The sequence below is a fragment of the Rhynchophorus ferrugineus genome, unplaced genomic scaffold (genome assembly GCF_030347505.1).
Source record: "Rhynchophorus ferrugineus isolate W39M unplaced genomic scaffold, kcgeb_rfMv2 rfM8, whole genome shotgun sequence".
Lineage (NCBI taxonomy): Eukaryota > Metazoa > Arthropoda > Insecta > Coleoptera > Curculionidae > Rhynchophorus > Rhynchophorus ferrugineus.
The window spans coordinates 18,338,822-18,354,303 of record NW_027472587.1 but is presented as its reverse complement, the minus strand read 5'-3'; the positions used below and the strand labels follow the sequence as shown (position 1 = coordinate 18,354,303).

At 38.8% G+C, this 15,482-nt stretch overlaps 5 protein-coding genes across 7 annotated transcripts; 1 reads left to right on the top strand and 4 right to left on the bottom strand.

Moving 5' to 3' along the window:
* Nucleotides 1-33: 33 nt before the first annotated feature.
* Vasa (vasa RNA helicase) lies at nt 34-3,956 on the bottom strand. Of its 2 annotated transcripts, none has more exons than XM_076412346.1 (10): nt 3,619-3,956; nt 3,395-3,566; nt 3,249-3,344; nt 2,752-3,197; nt 2,478-2,699; nt 2,244-2,420; nt 1,915-2,107; nt 862-1,011; nt 485-795; nt 34-430 (listed from the first exon to the last, which is right to left on the bottom strand). In XM_076412346.1, exons 1-10 carry the CDS (start codon nt 3,661-3,663, stop codon nt 365-367), a joined length of 1,878 nt encoding a protein of 625 aa, XP_076268461.1. In that variant the 5' UTR covers nt 3,664-3,956; the 3' UTR covers nt 34-364. The 2 variants fall into 2 exon arrangements, with proteins under 2 accessions (XP_076268461.1, XP_076268462.1); XM_076412347.1 differs by having other exon boundaries at nt 3,395-3,563; nt 3,619-3,859.
* A 1,395-nt stretch (nt 3,957-5,351) lies between these two features.
* On the bottom strand, nt 5,352-8,028 carry blw (ATP synthase subunit alpha blw, mitochondrial). Its single transcript, XM_076412333.1, has 7 exons — nt 7,863-8,028; nt 7,241-7,477; nt 7,029-7,182; nt 6,777-6,963; nt 6,402-6,720; nt 5,764-6,341; nt 5,352-5,706 (listed from the first exon to the last, which is right to left on the bottom strand). Exons 1-7 carry the CDS (start codon nt 7,926-7,928, stop codon nt 5,592-5,594), a joined length of 1,656 nt encoding a protein of 551 aa, XP_076268448.1. The 5' UTR covers nt 7,929-8,028; the 3' UTR covers nt 5,352-5,591.
* Nucleotides 8,029-8,205: 177 nt separating this feature from the next.
* On the bottom strand, nt 8,206-11,135 carry Mau2 (Mau2 sister chromatid cohesion factor). Its single transcript, XM_076412332.1, has 10 exons — nt 10,460-11,135; nt 10,229-10,408; nt 10,048-10,170; nt 9,834-9,962; nt 9,687-9,783; nt 9,469-9,633; nt 9,169-9,416; nt 8,904-9,109; nt 8,651-8,853; nt 8,206-8,588 (listed from the first exon to the last, which is right to left on the bottom strand). The coding sequence occupies exons 1-10, from the start codon at nt 10,682-10,684 to the stop codon at nt 8,386-8,388; spliced, it is 1,779 nt and encodes a 592-aa protein (XP_076268447.1). The 5' UTR covers nt 10,685-11,135; the 3' UTR covers nt 8,206-8,385.
* Nucleotides 11,136-11,173: 38 nt separating this feature from the next.
* Nucleotides 11,174-11,873, top strand: LOC143201340 (transmembrane protein 222). 2 transcript variants are annotated; one of them, XM_076412339.1, is made up of 2 exons: nt 11,174-11,511; nt 11,583-11,873. In XM_076412339.1, exons 1-2 carry the CDS (start codon nt 11,265-11,267, stop codon nt 11,840-11,842), a joined length of 507 nt encoding a protein of 168 aa, XP_076268454.1. In that variant the 5' UTR covers nt 11,174-11,264; the 3' UTR covers nt 11,843-11,873. The 2 variants fall into 2 exon arrangements, with proteins under 2 accessions (XP_076268454.1, XP_076268455.1); XM_076412340.1 differs by having other exon boundaries at nt 11,177-11,502.
* Nucleotides 11,817-14,969, bottom strand: Hus1-like (Hus1-like checkpoint clamp component). The gene is made up of 7 exons (XM_076412336.1): nt 14,741-14,969; nt 13,112-13,190; nt 12,852-13,058; nt 12,690-12,793; nt 12,378-12,485; nt 12,139-12,316; nt 11,817-12,080 (listed from the first exon to the last, which is right to left on the bottom strand). The coding sequence occupies exons 1-7, from the start codon at nt 14,855-14,857 to the stop codon at nt 11,869-11,871; spliced, it is 1,005 nt and encodes a 334-aa protein (XP_076268451.1). The 5' UTR covers nt 14,858-14,969; the 3' UTR covers nt 11,817-11,868.
* Nucleotides 14,970-15,482: the final 513 nt, after the last annotated feature.

Genomic DNA, 15,482 nt, shown 5'->3' with positions numbered 1-15,482 from the left:
TTTATTTTATTAGATTAATTAAAACTTCACAGATTAGAACGTATTTTATATATTTAAAAAGGAACTATATAAAAAGTCAGAGTCGAAAATAAGCGGCCTACAAAACAGTAATGAAAGCCACATTACGATGTGCTAACATGATGTAGTTTTTGTGAAGAATCAGGAAACAATGTACAGTTATACGAAACTATCACAGATGTCACATCAGCGCTTGTGTTAAAATGTAAACACTTTGTTTTTTAACCAAATCATGAAGATAACAATTGAAACTATTAACTAAAACAGAGATTCTATAAAAAAATTAAACAAATACTATGAATACTATAAACTTTGTGGAATGTAACGTGGAGGATCAACAAATAATCTACCAATCATCATCTTGAATCTCTGCGGGTACCTGGGAGTAATTTTGACCCTTGCCGAACTGGTCCTATGCAAAAAAAGTTTTGAGGGCATATCTCACCGATTTTAAACGTTAACTTACCCCTCGGACGTCCCTGCCGCCAAACATGCTACTTTCCGCAACATCGCCGCTCGCGGCTACGTCCAGGAAATCCGGAACTGGCTGTCCTGCCTGTCTCAGAACGGTCGCTAGCGATCCCGCCAGATTTTGATCTTTGCTGGCGTCGTAGAAACTGGTGGCTTTCCCTCGGTTGCCCACGCGACCGGTACGACCTATTCTGTGCACGTACTCGTCGATGCTCTTCGGAAGGTCGTAATTGATGACGTGCTGGATGCCGTCGATGTCCAAACCGCGGGCCGCGACGTCTGTGGCCACCAAAATATTCCGGTGCCCTGAACAAAGACGGCTGTGATTAAAACAAAACGAGAAAAAACGACCGAATGGAAAAGGATTCGTACCTTGTTTGAAATCCCACAAGGCCTGTTCTCGCTCCCTCTGCAATCGGTCTCCGTGGATGCTGGTGGACTTGATGTCGTTCTCGCTCAGGAACGTAGCCAGGAAATCAGCATTACGCTTGGTTTCGACAAAAACAACGGTGCGCTCATTTGCTATAATTACAGATGGGGTTAATTTTTAACGGCATCACTCAATAAAATAGATACTTTTATTTATTCAACCAAAACAATTGAAATAAATTAAACAATATTTGATTGTTTCAATATGCATCTGACAAGAGTGACATTTTAATCGAAATTATTGTTTTAATTCCTACAGACACACGCTGAAATATTCCATACCAATCTACTCAGTACATGTCAAAACAAAGTCCAATTTATGTGTTTATATTTCCCGATATCTGATTGATTCGAAATTGGAGAAATAGGCAAGCGCTCGTACAACGTTGAAATGTACAACCAACCGCATCATTTGAGATCAATTTTGAGAGAACTAATAGAAGCTTAGGCAAATTAATTCTCGAAAAAATATACAAATATTTACGAACTTGTTTACGTAATACCTACAAATTTAGATAGTGATATTCCATTTTATCTTTTTGTTGGAGTTGAAACGCTTTGTTAATTTTTAATATTTTGTTTTATTATTCGATTAAGTGCAAAACCAGAGTTGTTCATCTATGATTCTGACTCAAGTATAAGTTTTATAAAAATATGAATGTCATTATGTCAATTTGCCTTTGAAGGCTATGGACTTGGTAGTTTGTGGTGGTGAACTTTGATAGCTGTCAAAGAGTTTTTTTGACATTGCCAGAAGACGATTTATTTCAGAAAATGTTCTTTAGTTTCAGTTTTATTAGTAGCTGAAACGTTACTCTAAAATATATCATGGTCATTGCACAAAATTTCTGAAATAATTTTAAAGGAGGAAAGTGCAAAATATAAAAATGTAATAAATGAATGTCGTCCTTGTAGTTAAAAAACCGAAAAAATAATGTTAAAATTAGACGAAATGTATTTTTACCGGACTGATTTGTCAACAATGTAGGTACTTACTGTTTTTTAGCATCTCAACCAGCTTGGGCCTTTTGTCGAAACGTGCCACTAAGTGAAAAACTTGCTCCACATCGTTCGATGCCCCACCGACAATACCAACGGCCACGAATACGTAATCGTTCAAGAATTGTGCCGCCAAATGCTGGATAGATTCGGGAAATGTGGCTGAAAACATCAGTGTTTGTCGCTTACCCTTAAACATTTAGAACAAACGTAAGCTGACTGTTAAAGGAAATTGTGTACTTACTGATGACTGTCCCAGTGAAACAGATAAAATCCGAATAAATCAAGTTATACTGAGTATTGAGAAGCCTGCTGCTGATACTTACGGTTTCTATCATTGTGCTGTGTTCCAACATTTGTTGAACGGTGGCCAAAAAGCCCATGTCCAGCATGCGATCAGCTTCATCCAAGACAAACATTTGAACAGAAGCGAAAGACACGTGTCCTCTGTTGACGAAATCATTTAATCGTCCCGGAGTGGCGACCAAAATGTGACATCCTCCCTATGAAGAGACGAATGAACTTTGAGCGCTACGACCCGGAATTAATCAATCACTTACCAATACCATGCTTCTTTGGTACGACACTGAGGTCCCTCCATACACCACTGCACATTTTACGATGGAATTGTGAGCGAATTTGCGGGCCTGTTCGTATATTTGAATAGCCAATTCCCTGGTAGGACTGACGACAACACCAAGAGGCTGACAGGTGTTTCCATCTTTGATCGGTGGGTCTTGGGTTGCCATTATCTTATTAATCATCGGTAGTAAAAACGCGGCCTGTGTAACATCGGTCTTTAGGACATATTAAACAACACCAGCATCAACTTACGGTCTTTCCCGAACCAGTCTGAGCGCATCCCATCAGGTCCCGACCGGCCAGCACGATGGGAATACCGTATTTCTGAATGGGGGTGGGTCTGGTGTATCCCGACTTGGATATATTGTTAAGAATGTGGGGCCTCAGTTCAGTGCTCTCGAACGAAGAGATCGGTTGTGGTACGTCGTGACCTTTAACGTCGACGATTATCTCGTCCAGTTTCATGAAATTGACGCCGGACGAGATGGTGTTGGTAAACAGTTCGTCATCGTTAATCCGTTCCACGGGCACGTAGTTGTCCTTGGGTTTCGGCGCGTCCCCGGAAGCGTCTTCTGATCTCGCTCCTTGGTGATTGGCACCATTTTTGTGATTGCTCCAACCATTCTCCTTCTCGTCGTGTCTATGTCCTCCGTTGCCACGACCGCCCCTACCGCCACGGTTCCCTCGACCAGCACGACCTAAAAAACGTGGTACTTAAAGCAAATCCACTGAGCAAGATAAATGCTTACCTCTTCCCCCCCTTCCTCCGCCAAAAGGCTCTGATTTATGTTGAAAGTCACCAGACTCGTCCGTAGTAAAAGTCCAGTCTTCATTTTCATTATTATCTAAATATATAAACTATAGTGACAACTTCAACACGAGTCAGATCGAATACCTTTGTTTTTGTAATAACCTGCACCTCTACCTGGTTTTCTAACGTCTCTTTTGTTGTTAAAGCCTGGGCTAACTTGTTCGAACGTATCAACGTCCCAATCACCCGACTCGGCAGCTTTGAAACCTCTGCCGGCAGCAAATTTGGTGCCCCCCTCTGACACTAAGCCTGTCTGCTAAATAATTTAAAATAAACGATTATTCCACAACATGCATGGGCCTTCTTACCGTTGTCGAACAGGAGATTGCTCCATCATCCCAGTCATCTTCCATTTCTAAACAAAAACGTAAAACTAAACGAAACCAACTAAAATATGTCAGAGCACCGAGCTGACAACTAAAAGATGGATGCAAAAAAACATAAAGGAATGCTCTGTACGAAACGTCTACCTCTGCTGTTTTTTCTTTGTTCAATATGGAATAAACCCGACCAAAATTCGCGGGATATTTAACCTAAAATAGACTGAGATTTATTTTTTTGACGGACGTTTCTTTATTTATACCAATTTTCAGGAAAAATAGAAAACTAAGACGTATGATTGGTCCAATGGGAGCTTCCTCATTTCGATTGGTTATGTTTGTAAATTATTTATATTAGTAGGCATGGGGCGGGCATAATCGAAATAAGATAATAGTCGATAATTACCTAATTCATTGTATGCTATATTTTAAATATAAAATAAAATGTCAAAACGCTACACCATAATGTCAGATAGGACCTTAGCAATACTGCCATATGATGTCATAAAATTTAATCTCAATATTTTCATTATCACTTTAGCTGCAATCGATATATTTCGACTGACTCACTCATAATCGTATAGGAGGGCGGGATATTTTTAGATTTTGAAGTTTCTGGTGCACGAAGTTATAGTTACAGTGGAACAACAAAAAGCTCATTTGAGGATAATTATGTGATAATTGTCATACGTTCCTTTATCAACTGTTGATCAATTAAAAAACAACATTTAAAAAACGTATTGCTGTCACTAGTGACCGCTACTTCGCCAGTGTGCACTGTTGTTACTATTAAAAAATTGTTCAAAACTCATTATTTGGTTTACAGTTAAATCCATTTACCATTATTTAAATAGTCCCTATTTTTCTTATAATCGAAAAAAAAAGATTGACAGTATATAGTTAGTTACGATATTAATATAAATTCAAATGTCATTCATACTAACGAAATGCAGCTAGTCCTATTAAACCAATGTTTAGGAATCGTATTTTATTTTTCTCAACGTTTATGCTGCGCATAAGATAACTAAACCAATCTCATCAGAGAATGAATTTAACAGTTTTTTATAATCTCAATAATATCAAGAGGCTATCAAAGACGTTCCTTTTAAATAATATTACTTTAAGATATTGAGCGAAAAATTTAAAATTCAGCTTTTATTAAAATAAAAAAAATGTCGTTCTTTTTTGTTTAATCTCACATTTTCCTCTATAAAAATGTAACTTTTAAAAACAGGATAATATTTAGTATTTAAGAATAAGATAAATATGTATGTAATATATCTAAAAAATAAGCCTTGAATATATAAATCGTCCGAATGATTAATTGATTCTGAGTTCATGGAAGGTAAGGAAGCAGGAAAATTTCATATAGTCGAAGTATCAGGGTCTAGCTGGCACATTGGAAAAATACTGTTCGCCTTTCGTTAAATCCATTTCTCCCCTCATATATTTTAATATTATTGACATTTTGTTTTCCAGTTAGTAACCTAGACAAACTGTCAAAGAATTTACACAAAGGGACCATATTTATAGAATTCGCAGATCTGGTGACTAAATATGTATTTTATATCACTTGTGACAAGGGTTCGTTTCAAAGAATCACATAAACTGAACAGAAATAAGAGATGGGAAAAGAAACATTTTTGATGTCAAATACTTGGGGATGATTAGTTGATGTGTCCAATGAAACACACAGTCTGGGTAAAAATAAAAGGCGTTCGAAAAAACAAAAAAGGAATTTTATTGTTTATTCTCGATCTTGGTACAAACAAGAAAATACTTACAAACAACGAAAATGCTGCTCTTTTCCATGTTTAATCTAACAGTTTCCTCCTTACATTTCTATGGCTCTTAAATAAGTTGTATAATATGTAATGGGCACAGTTTATTGGCTGAGGGAGTCATTATATGTCTCTCAGTCAATAATCTAGACGCATGGTGTTTCAATTGTTTCTCGTTATCTAACCGGAGAAGTTGGCGATGAATTCGGCAACGATCTTCTTCAGTTCCGCATCGGTGGCGTCGGTGATCTTACCTTCTTTTGAAATGCTCTGTAGGATGTTCTGGTAACGAGATCTGAAACGGGACGATCGATTAACGTGTCCAGGGAGATGTGGGGCGCGCTACGCTTACTTGATGTGCTCGGAGAATTGCTTCTCGAAAACGGTGATCTTGGAGGGGTCGATTTTGTCCAAGTGTCCCCTGACGCCGCAATAGATGATGGCGACCTGTTCCTCGATGGCCATGGGCACATACTGGCCCTGCTTCAGCAATTCGGTTAGACGGACACCACGGTTCAGCAGCTGCTGGGTTGCGGCGTCCAAGTCGGAACCGAACTGGGCGAAGGCGGCGACCTCACGATACTGGGCCAATTCCAGCTTCATGGAACCGGCGACCTGTTTCATGGCCTTGGTCTGGGCGGCGGATCCTACGCGGGATACGGACAGACCTACGTTGATGGCGGGGCGGATACCCTTGTAGAACAACTCGGTTTCCAAGAAGATCTGGCCGTCGGTGATGGAAATGACGTTGGTGGGAATGTAAGCGGACACGTCTCCGGCTTGGGTCTCGATGACGGGCAAGGCGGTGAGGGAACCGCCTCCGTGGGCCTCGGACATCTTGGCGGCACGTTCCAACAGACGGGAGTGAAGGTAGAATACGTCGCCGGGGTAGGCCTCGCGACCTGGTGGACGACGCAGCAACAGAGACATCTACACCAAGAAAAATATCACACACCATGGGAGGAACAAGCACAACAATTCGCGTCTTACTTGACGGTAGGCGACGGCCTGTTTCGACAGATCGTCATAGATGATCAAGGCGTGTTTGCCATTGTCTCTGAAGTATTCACCCATAGCGCAACCGGAATATGGGGCGAGGTACTGCAGGGGAGCAGCGTCGGAGGCGGTGGCGGACACAATGATGGTATAGTTAATGGCACCAGTGTCGGTCAGACGTTTCAAGATCTGGGCGACGGTGGATCTCTTCTGACCGATGGCAACATAGATGCAGTATAACTTCTTTTTCTCGTCATCAGCATCGTTGAATCTCTTTTGGTTGATGATGGTGTCGATGGCCAGGGCGGTTTTACTAAAAAACAGGCTGATGCAACAACCCGCATTCGTTACCCCAACCGACAGTCTTACCCGGTTTGACGATCGCCAATGATCAACTCACGCTGACCTCTACCAATGGGTACCAGAGAATCGACGGCTTTGATACCGGTCTGCATGGGTTCTCTTACAGAGATACGGGGGATAATACCGGGAGCCTTGATACCGACACGGAAACGTTGTTTGGTGTTCACTGGCCCTTTACCGTCAATGGCGTTACCTGTTCACCATAAAAAAGAAATAAATAAAAAACATTGTACATCAATACCATCTCCTTTAACGCACCTAAAGCATCAACTACACGTCCCAACAGGGCATCACCAACTGGTACATCAACAATAGCACCAGTTCTCTTGACAATATCACCTTCCTTGATGAGCTTATCATTACCGAATACTACCACACCAACATTGTCGGGCTCCAAATTCAAAGCCATACCCTATATTAAGCAAATACCAATGCTTATCATCATTTTAACGTATATTAACTATATGTACCTTCAATCCAGAGGAAAATTCAACCATCTCATCGGCTTGGATGTTGTTCAGACCATATACACGAGCAATACCGTCACCGATACTCAATACGCGACCAGTTTCATCCAAATCGGCCTTGGGAGCGGCGCCCAAGATACGTTCCTCAAGTACAGAGGAAATTTCGACTCCATGGTTGGCTGGGGTGGCGTGAATCTTACGAACAGCGGCTGAAGCAGCTGGGAAAGCTGCCCCTGCGACCTATATTAAAACATATTAAAATAAAATACTAAACTGAGATATCAGCCAACTCAAATATTCATCAGATTCACTCAATCAATCATAAAAACTTTGTATGTTTAATATTCTCTTTTTGACATAACACCCTGATTACATAACGTACTCAAAAACCAATATATTTACTACTTCATTGAGAAAATTGTCTGAAATAGATCAAATTACTTTCGAAACTAATATTTTATTGAATTGCCATCTTTATATTACGACAAAAAATTGGAAATTTGTTCGGGTATAGGAGGCCGACGTTATGTCACAAGTGTCGGCAAAGTCCACACATTTAACGTGTCAAAAAACCGAAATTAATCCTTTAAACACTACCAAATTTTCACAAGAGCACCGGCCATACCTGAGTCACATTCTTGGGAAGGTTTCGGGCCACAGAGGCAGCTAAACGTGCGGAAAGCAGAGACATTTTTTAACTTGGCCCAGCGCAAAATGTAAAGAGCCGATGTTCAGTTCCACTACTACCTCTACCCAGAAGTCAATGCGATTATCAGCAGGAAACGCATTGCTCCACCTACCCGCGGCAGGCGAAATCAACATATGTCCGAACATTGCTCTCTCTTTTCACAGCATAAAGAAGACAAAGACAGACACTTCACCGCGAATAATAAATGTCAAATGCACGTCTGACAGTTGTCAAACTTCATTAAAAGAAATCGAGGGACATTTGAAAATAAAAATTCGGATTTTTCTTTGAAAGTATTTTTTTGCTTTGCATATTTTGAATCAATAATGCGAATGTACAGTAATATTTTAAAAATCTAAAAGTTGCGTGGAGTTTTATACGCATATAAATTCGATTTAATTGTTATAAAACTTTTTTTACAATTTATACAGTTGTCCTCTTAACCTAAATATAATTTCGTCTATGGCCTCATCAGTCCCATTGCAACGGTTAAACCGGCAGATGGGGGTAATTCCGGCAGATTTCCCTGGGTCCATCTAATCAGGGCGTGTTCAGGCATTTGCGAGGCTTGATAATGGTCGTGCATCAACATCTGCGAAAAACTCAGGTGCCTCTGATAAGCTTCGTTTTCGCGAGCCGAATCGCCGCATATCCGATGCAAGTCTGTCGGAAATTCAAGACAATCAAGAAACAGGAAAATTATGAAATCAAATTATTCCAAATACCTTTTAAAATGGCAGACGCCCAAAGTTGAACATGCACATCAGGTATTTTGCTGGCTAGCTGCATGGCTGGCGTGACCATATTCATACTTTCCCTACTATTCCCTAACGAAAGGAAAATATGCCCCAGCAAAACAAGAGAACCTGAAGTGAGCCGATTTAAATCTTCGGCATTTGCCATTTTAAGAGTCTCCCGTAAATATCTCCTAAAAAACATAAGTAAGTATTTTTATTGTGTTATTGCAAGCTTATTTACTTTGCTTCATTGTAGCGTCCTTGAAAGAAGGCCTGCAAGCCTTGAACATAATAAGCCGCCGCTTTCAAACTGTGCGATTGGGATGGTAAATTTTCTGGATTTATTCTATCAAACAAAGCATTAAATTCATCTTCTCTTTTACCTCGAAGGTATACTATTGCCAAGTTTAAATTAGCAAAGGTCCACAGTTCTCTCTCTTGTGATGTCTGAAACACAAGACAAACTTTATACATCTCCAGAGTAATTTGGTTTATTAACGACTAACGTTCAGAGCTGCTAAAAATTGGGTTTTTGCCTCCTCCATGCAGTCCATACTCATGGAATACAGACCCAATAATGTATGGAGCTGGGAGCCGTGAGTATCCAGAAGTTTGGGATTCTGCCTGCATAACATAGCTGCTGATGAGATTTCTTGCAAAGCTTGTGTTTTATTACCCATAACTAGTCTGCACATAATAATATGTTCTAGGAGCATTAGTTGGAAGACTGAGAGAATTGGCTTGTTGTCTAAAACTAATAAAACAAAACCTTATTGGTGAATCAGGATCAATGAGGGTGAAAGTACTTTTCAGTTTTTCTATATGCATCAAAGCTTTGTCTGTGTATTTCTGTGCTTTCTCCATGTAACCTGCCTGCATACTGTGCATCACTGTCAAAAGATACACCAACACATACAGATGCTCTTTGGGCATCCATAAAAACATGTCTCCTTGACTCAAACCAGTGAAAACTACAAGAACAACAACTCTGTACCAAAATATTCACTAATATAATAATATGTACCATCATCCGTCTGCATGATCGCTTGTATACTTTGCTGCAACTGCTTCAAACAAGGCTTTACACCTTTTACTTGTCCAGCCATGAGATAATGACAAACCTGCAAATATATTCATGAAGCCATAAAGTTTGTTACAACAAATCCATTACCTGTAGTACAAGAAAATACACTTTTAGGTACTCTCTTTGGTATGCTGCACCTGTCCATGTTTCGATGAAGTGACCAGCTTGTGTTAAAACTGGTTGAACTTCCTGATGCTTTTTATCTATTAAAAGCAACTGTAAACAAATATTTTATATATATTTTTTATTTTATTTTTTTGTTTTTTTATTTATAATTACATAATAATGTTAGACAACCTACCATTCCCTTACTTAAAAGAAATAATATTCTGGTATAGTAAGCATTGGAAATGTGAGCATAATCAACACCCACTCCCAGTAGACTACTAGCCAATGTGTAGTCTTTCTCTATAGCGTGGATTTGCTACAAAACACCAGTACAGAAATCAAGAAACAAACACCAGCCTTCACATATAACTTACTGCTAACTGAAATATTAACCTGCAATGCCAATAAACATTGTGCTGTGACAGTTCAATAGCTTTCCTCAATATTGGCTTAGATGCAGCTATCTGATTCTGTTGCTCTAGTAAATCAGCTAATATACTGGCAGCCTCAAACTTTACATCATCAAAAGAAGATATGGATTGGGATAGCATCCACTATAAAAAAACAAATACAATAAGGAAACCTATAATGCTTTAAATTCTCACAGCTTGCTCCAAATGGTTTTTAGCCAGGTCTATATTTTTTGTGTGACTTAAAAGTATGTTTCCTAATTGAAGGTGAGTTCGAGCTTCGACTCTCTGGGGCGGTTTGAAATTGAAAACGGCTTGCAAACATTGTATGCAATACTTGATCATGGGTGGACTGGATGTTCGGAAATACTCCGCCAGACCTAAGAGAGAAAGGTACCAGGCGTCTTGGGAAGATGCCATTGTATTTACAAATATTATTTAATTTAATTGTTTTGAGTCAAAATAATCTATATATGAACATTTTATTTTTGTTGATGCTTCGCCACATAACAAATCGTTGGTTAGTTTTCTATCCGATTGACGTTTGACTTTGACAGCGTCGCATTTCTTCCTAGGGATGAAGAAAAAATATCGATATTATCTGAACAAAATATTGATATTTTTGGCCTATACATCTATATTTTTTCAGAATAAATTTAATATATATAACATAGAAAAAATATATAGTTAAAAAAAACCTTTAAAATCGGAACTTAATTTTAGAGATTTGCCATTGTTACTCTTTAACAGATCTAGAAAAAAAATATTTTTTTTAGCTAACATTTCACTATTTTTATTTTTTCTTAAAAATATCCATATATATTAATTTTTTTAATATCGAGTTTAGTGACCAATACGCTTAGTTGACAGCGCTCTTCCTCTTCTTTGTGAAAAGTTAGGCTTTTAATGATTAAGCATTGACAGGCGCTCTTGGCATTAGATATATTTTTGTGTTTATTGTTTTAGTATTATTTTTGCAATTTTTTTCGTGTTTTCGAAAATGTCCTCGCAAACTTTAGGGAACTTTGATGTTGCGAGAAGTAGATATCCTTTTTGCATCGTTTGGACACCGATACCTATGCTAACGTGGTTCTTCCCTTTCATTGGTCATATGGGCATTGCTCTATCATCAGGGATTATCCGAGACTTTGCTGCACCTTACTACGTATCAGAGGACAACATGGCATTCGGAAAACCAACGAAATTTTGGCAGCTACAACCGTCTCGTGCTAAAGGAGGTATTGAAGGTATCCAATTTTGGATGATTCCTGATATATTCTTAAACGTAGACTATTAACTGATTTATTTTCTGCGTTAGGTTGGGATTCAAGCGTAATAGAAGCATCTGAGATATATAAGACTCGTGTACATAACCTGTTCTGTGATAATTGTCATTCCCATGTAGCAACTGCTCTGAATTTCATGGAATATGAAGGATCCTCGGGATGGAATATGGTGAAGTTGGCATTGCTGATGGCTTGGCATGGAAAATACGTTTCATTTCTCGCTTATATAAAAACGTGGTTACCTTTTTTTTGTATTGTGATAATGATTATTTGTATATCATTATTTTATTAGAGAAAAATAAATTATTTATATACAAGTTAAATGGCGACTTCAGTGAGGAACATTTGTAACAGCAGTGCACCTGGCTGTTCCATGTACAGTTTTACCATTTTGCCCTGTACAATGTTGCATAAGGCCTGACAGTTGTTCAGTTGCATACCCGATAGGAACATGATGAATTTTTTGATATCCACCGTGGACGAGATGATATTGTCGTCGTCTTCACGAGTCGTGTTGGTTATACTTCCCTCTAAAAAAAAAAGATCAATCAGCAGGCTCGGATCAATTGTTTTTTTAACTTTACAAACCGATAAAACTGCGGATATTTAAATCGGGAAAATGCGCCGCCAACTTGACGGTACTTGTGTTGATTTGGAATGTCAATTTTCCATTTCTGCTTGCGCTAACGGTAAGCGTGTGGCCGATATTCTTCATTTTCTCCACTATCGTCTTCACGGATTTCAAGTTCGGCATTTGAATCGAAACCTGCGTAATGAAAACGACACGGTCAAATAGTCGCTGACTTCGCCGGTATCGCGATACAGACGTGAAAATCGTTAAATTGCGGTTCTTCGTAGGATTCCCAGTATTTTCGGGATATGACCTCCACCGGTATGTCATGGACGCATTGTCTGTTCATCATCTCCCCCGCCATCTAGAAGCAGCATCCGGTTATTTGCTGTTATAGTTTAATGCCGATATACGTTAGCCGGAAATACTCAGATCTTAGTGGTACCTAACTTAACTAAATGCTGTACCAAAACATTGAATACAATAAACAAAATAGAGTGACAATTAGACTCCGCCCACTGAGAACCGAATATTTCCGAGCGTAGGCGTCGGCACGATTCGCAAATACCAAATCCATCTCCAAGGTGAGGCAAGGAGAACCTTTATTGGTCAGTTTCAGCTTGAAGGATTTCACGTCCTGCTTGACGACGGAACATGACCTGGCGAGTAAAACTGCAAGGAATTCGTCATCGTTACTTAAGGATTGGAAAACTTTTCGATCCTCACGTACCCGTCGACAGCTCCAGATAAATTTCGTTGTGGGCCTTGCTGACTCCCACGAGATTGTACTCCTTGAAGTAGAAATTGACGGGCAGCTCGCACCAGACCAGCGGCTGCCGAGGTCCCGAGTCCTCCTCCGACACGATGAAGTAGATGCTCTTCGACGACAGCCTCAGGACGCACGTCTTCGAAAACTTCGACAGTCCAAGGCAAACGTCTGAAATAAGGACAGTTTAGCGCGTCGCTCGGTTCGATCGGGCCTTACGGTACTTAGGAAATCCTTCATCGCCGCATTGTCGACGATCAAAGCGCGAAATTGCATTTCGTCGATTAAGTGGGCCTTGGAAACCTACAAATCAAAATAGTTGAATACCACAGTTAGTAAAATCATAGATACGCGTAAACAATTGAATGCTGAAGTCAATAAAATTATTATTTTTGTTGATAGTGGTTTAATAAAATAGGTGTCATAGTGACATTTTGCTACTTTTTCTTGGATTCCTAAGATTTAGCCGTATTAACTGATGATTTTATGATAAACAATGGAAAATACATTCGTATGTTCTCAAGTCGCACTATCTTTAATTGATAACGTCCACCGATCTATCAAATGAGATATAAATTCAAGTTGTCGATCAAGATGATAAGATTATCTTAAGTGCCCTTCCTTCGAATACGTAAAGGACGAGATAAAACAACAAATGTTATTATGTGGTTTTAGTAACGCTGATTTATTTTGTGAAATGATGCACTTTTTACTCTTTCTTGGTTTCCTTGTCGTAACAGGTACGTTATCATTGGCTTGATGTTTTAAAGAGATAAAACTAGAGAGTCTATCTGTCAGTGTCTGGAGACTTACTGGTCAACTTGACTGATGACAAACCTACTTATACATGGAACCCTAGCACGTCCGAAACACTTACTATACTAGCGGAAGAAGGTTATCAAACCGAGATAGTTATACAAACCCTAAATTTGGATGGCACAAAGGACGAATACTTGTCAATTAAAGATGGTTTGTAAAATATGCCTTCTAGCATATGCCATTGTGATGTCGATAATTGGTGGATTTTCAGATGATAACACTAGGGAGATATGGTTCTCTTATTCACTTGTGACACCGTCAAGTTATTTTTACAACACCAATAAGATTATGGCAACATATACTGGTGCTAACATTTCGGAGTACCAATTATCAGTACAATTTAACCGTAAAGGTAAGAACTTTAATTATTTTAAATTTGCGATTTCCTATGGGTGTTTCAGGCCATGCCTTAACAACAACTACCACACAAACTACTATAACAACCGAAGTCCTACCTACCCCTAAAAAAGAAGAACAAGATACAATAACTGTATTCATCTATGGGAGAAAAGCTAGCCAATTCGATAAAGAATTTGTCAATAAGTTGAAACAATCTTTGAAATTAATGGCGGAAGAATACTGTTCAGTACAAGACTGTCCTTTAAACGGTACCATAAGGTAGGATGTAGTCTTTCAATGTCTTCGCATATATATTCCATCAAAACTATCTTCTAGTACAAACAATATCAAGATACAAAGTCTCCAAAAATGCTCTGTTCTATGGGAAGACTATGATAGCTGTGTCAGTCTAACTTTCGGTGTACCCGTGAATATTCTGGAGCAGCATACTGAGGATATTCTCTGGACGAATTACCAGCTAAATCAACAACACTTAAAAATAATGTGGGACACCTACGCCGAAGTCTATATCATCAAGAAACTTGGCCTGTCACTTTACCCGGTTCCAAACATTGAGACCATTTTCAAACACAAAATAATACTTTTCTCCTTTGTCATAGCCTTTTTTGTTATCTTGATAATTATTGTCCAATCTCTCAGAAACAAATACGCTAAGAAAAGGTAAGAATGACTACCTTTGGATACCTAAATGTAATGCCATTCCGTTTTAAAGGAAGAGCGACGACGCCGCTAACACTACAGCCCAATTTAGTTCCGACAACAGGGTGAGCGAAGCCTCTCTCACTCCACATTATCTGCAACAGGTTCCTCCCTTGTTCAGTTCAGACTTCCCCCTATACTCGGACAAGAAGAGTCACTCCGACGGTTATGGAGAGTTGAACGAGTCATGTACGTCGCGGCGAAAACACCTTATATTAATCATTAATTTTAAATCAATTTTCAGATTCCGACACGGAAGAAAGCGAACAAGCAGAACGAATTGTTAACAGGACGCTAACCATAATAGGTGATCTGGAGGAAATCGAAGATTCTGGTGCTTAATTTATCTTTAACTTGTTATTTTTACGTATCACTTTTACTTACATAAATGCTTAATTTATCATAACTTGTTTATAAAAAACGTTTAAATTACACCGCTAAGTTCATACATATTGAGGTTATACTGTATTTCTAATTTTCAATTTTACCATTAAGACCATTTGACAATGCGATTTTCGCATATTTCGCATATAGTCATCTCTTTTATAAATTATATTAACTGATGTTTTGTTTTAATTTGAATAAATTATTAATAATTTGTTAAATTAGTCAATTATTTATTATAATTCGTTCGTCAGTATCGCTCGAACAGTCCTTCCAACAAATGGCCAGTATTTTCTAGATAAAATGATTTTTTAGTAAAAGTATTTGTCTTAA

Bases quoted from the DNA above. Each gene is read 5' to 3' on its own strand.
- Hus1-like (XM_076412336.1), bottom strand. From the start codon at position 14,857: ATGTGGAGTGAGAGAGGCTTCGCTCACCCTGTTGTCGGAACTAAATTG. The intron at 13,191-14,740 runs GTAGTCATTCTT...TTTGATTTGTAG, and splicing joins TTACATTTAGGTATCCAAAG to GTTTCCAAGGCCCACTTAAT. The intron at 12,317-12,377 runs GTCTGTATCGCG...TTCATTACGCAG, and splicing joins CGCAATTTAACGATTTTCAC to GTTTCGATTCAAATGCCGAA.
- blw (XM_076412333.1), bottom strand. From the start codon at position 7,928: ATGTCTCTGCTTTCCGCACGTTTAGCTGCCTCTGTGGCCCGAAACCTT. The intron at 7,478-7,862 runs GTATGGCCGGTG...GTTTTAATATAG, and splicing joins TTCCCAAGAATGTGACTCAG to GTCGCAGGGGCAGCTTTCCC. The intron at 7,183-7,240 runs GTACATATAGTT...TGCTTAATATAG, and splicing joins AATTTTCCTCTGGATTGAAG to GGTATGGCTTTGAATTTGGA.
- LOC143201340 (XM_076412339.1), top strand. From the start codon at position 11,265: ATGTCCTCGCAAACTTTAGGGAACTTTGATGTTGCGAGAAGTAGATAT. The intron at 11,512-11,582 runs GTATCCAATTTT...TTTCTGCGTTAG, and splicing joins TGCTAAAGGAGGTATTGAAG to GTTGGGATTCAAGCGTAATA.
- Vasa (XM_076412346.1), bottom strand. From the start codon at position 3,663: ATGGAAGATGACTGGGATGATGGAGCAATCTCCTGTTCGACAACG. The intron at 3,198-3,248 runs GTAAGCATTTAT...CACGTTTTTTAG, and splicing joins CGGAGGAAGGGGGGGAAGAG to GTCGTGCTGGTCGAGGGAAC. The intron at 1,012-1,914 runs GTAAGTACCTAC...CTGTAATTATAG, and splicing joins GGTTGAGATGCTAAAAAACA to CAAATGAGCGCACCGTTGTT.
- Mau2 (XM_076412332.1), bottom strand. From the start codon at position 10,684: ATGGCATCTTCCCAAGACGCCTGGTACCTTTCTCTCTTAGGTCTGGCG. The intron at 9,963-10,047 runs GTAGGTTGTCTA...ATTTGTTTACAG, and splicing joins TTCTTTTAAGTAAGGGAATG to TTGCTTTTAATAGATAAAAA. The intron at 9,634-9,686 runs GTACATATTATT...TTGTTCTTGTAG, and splicing joins GATCATGCAGACGGATGATG to TTTTCACTGGTTTGAGTCAA.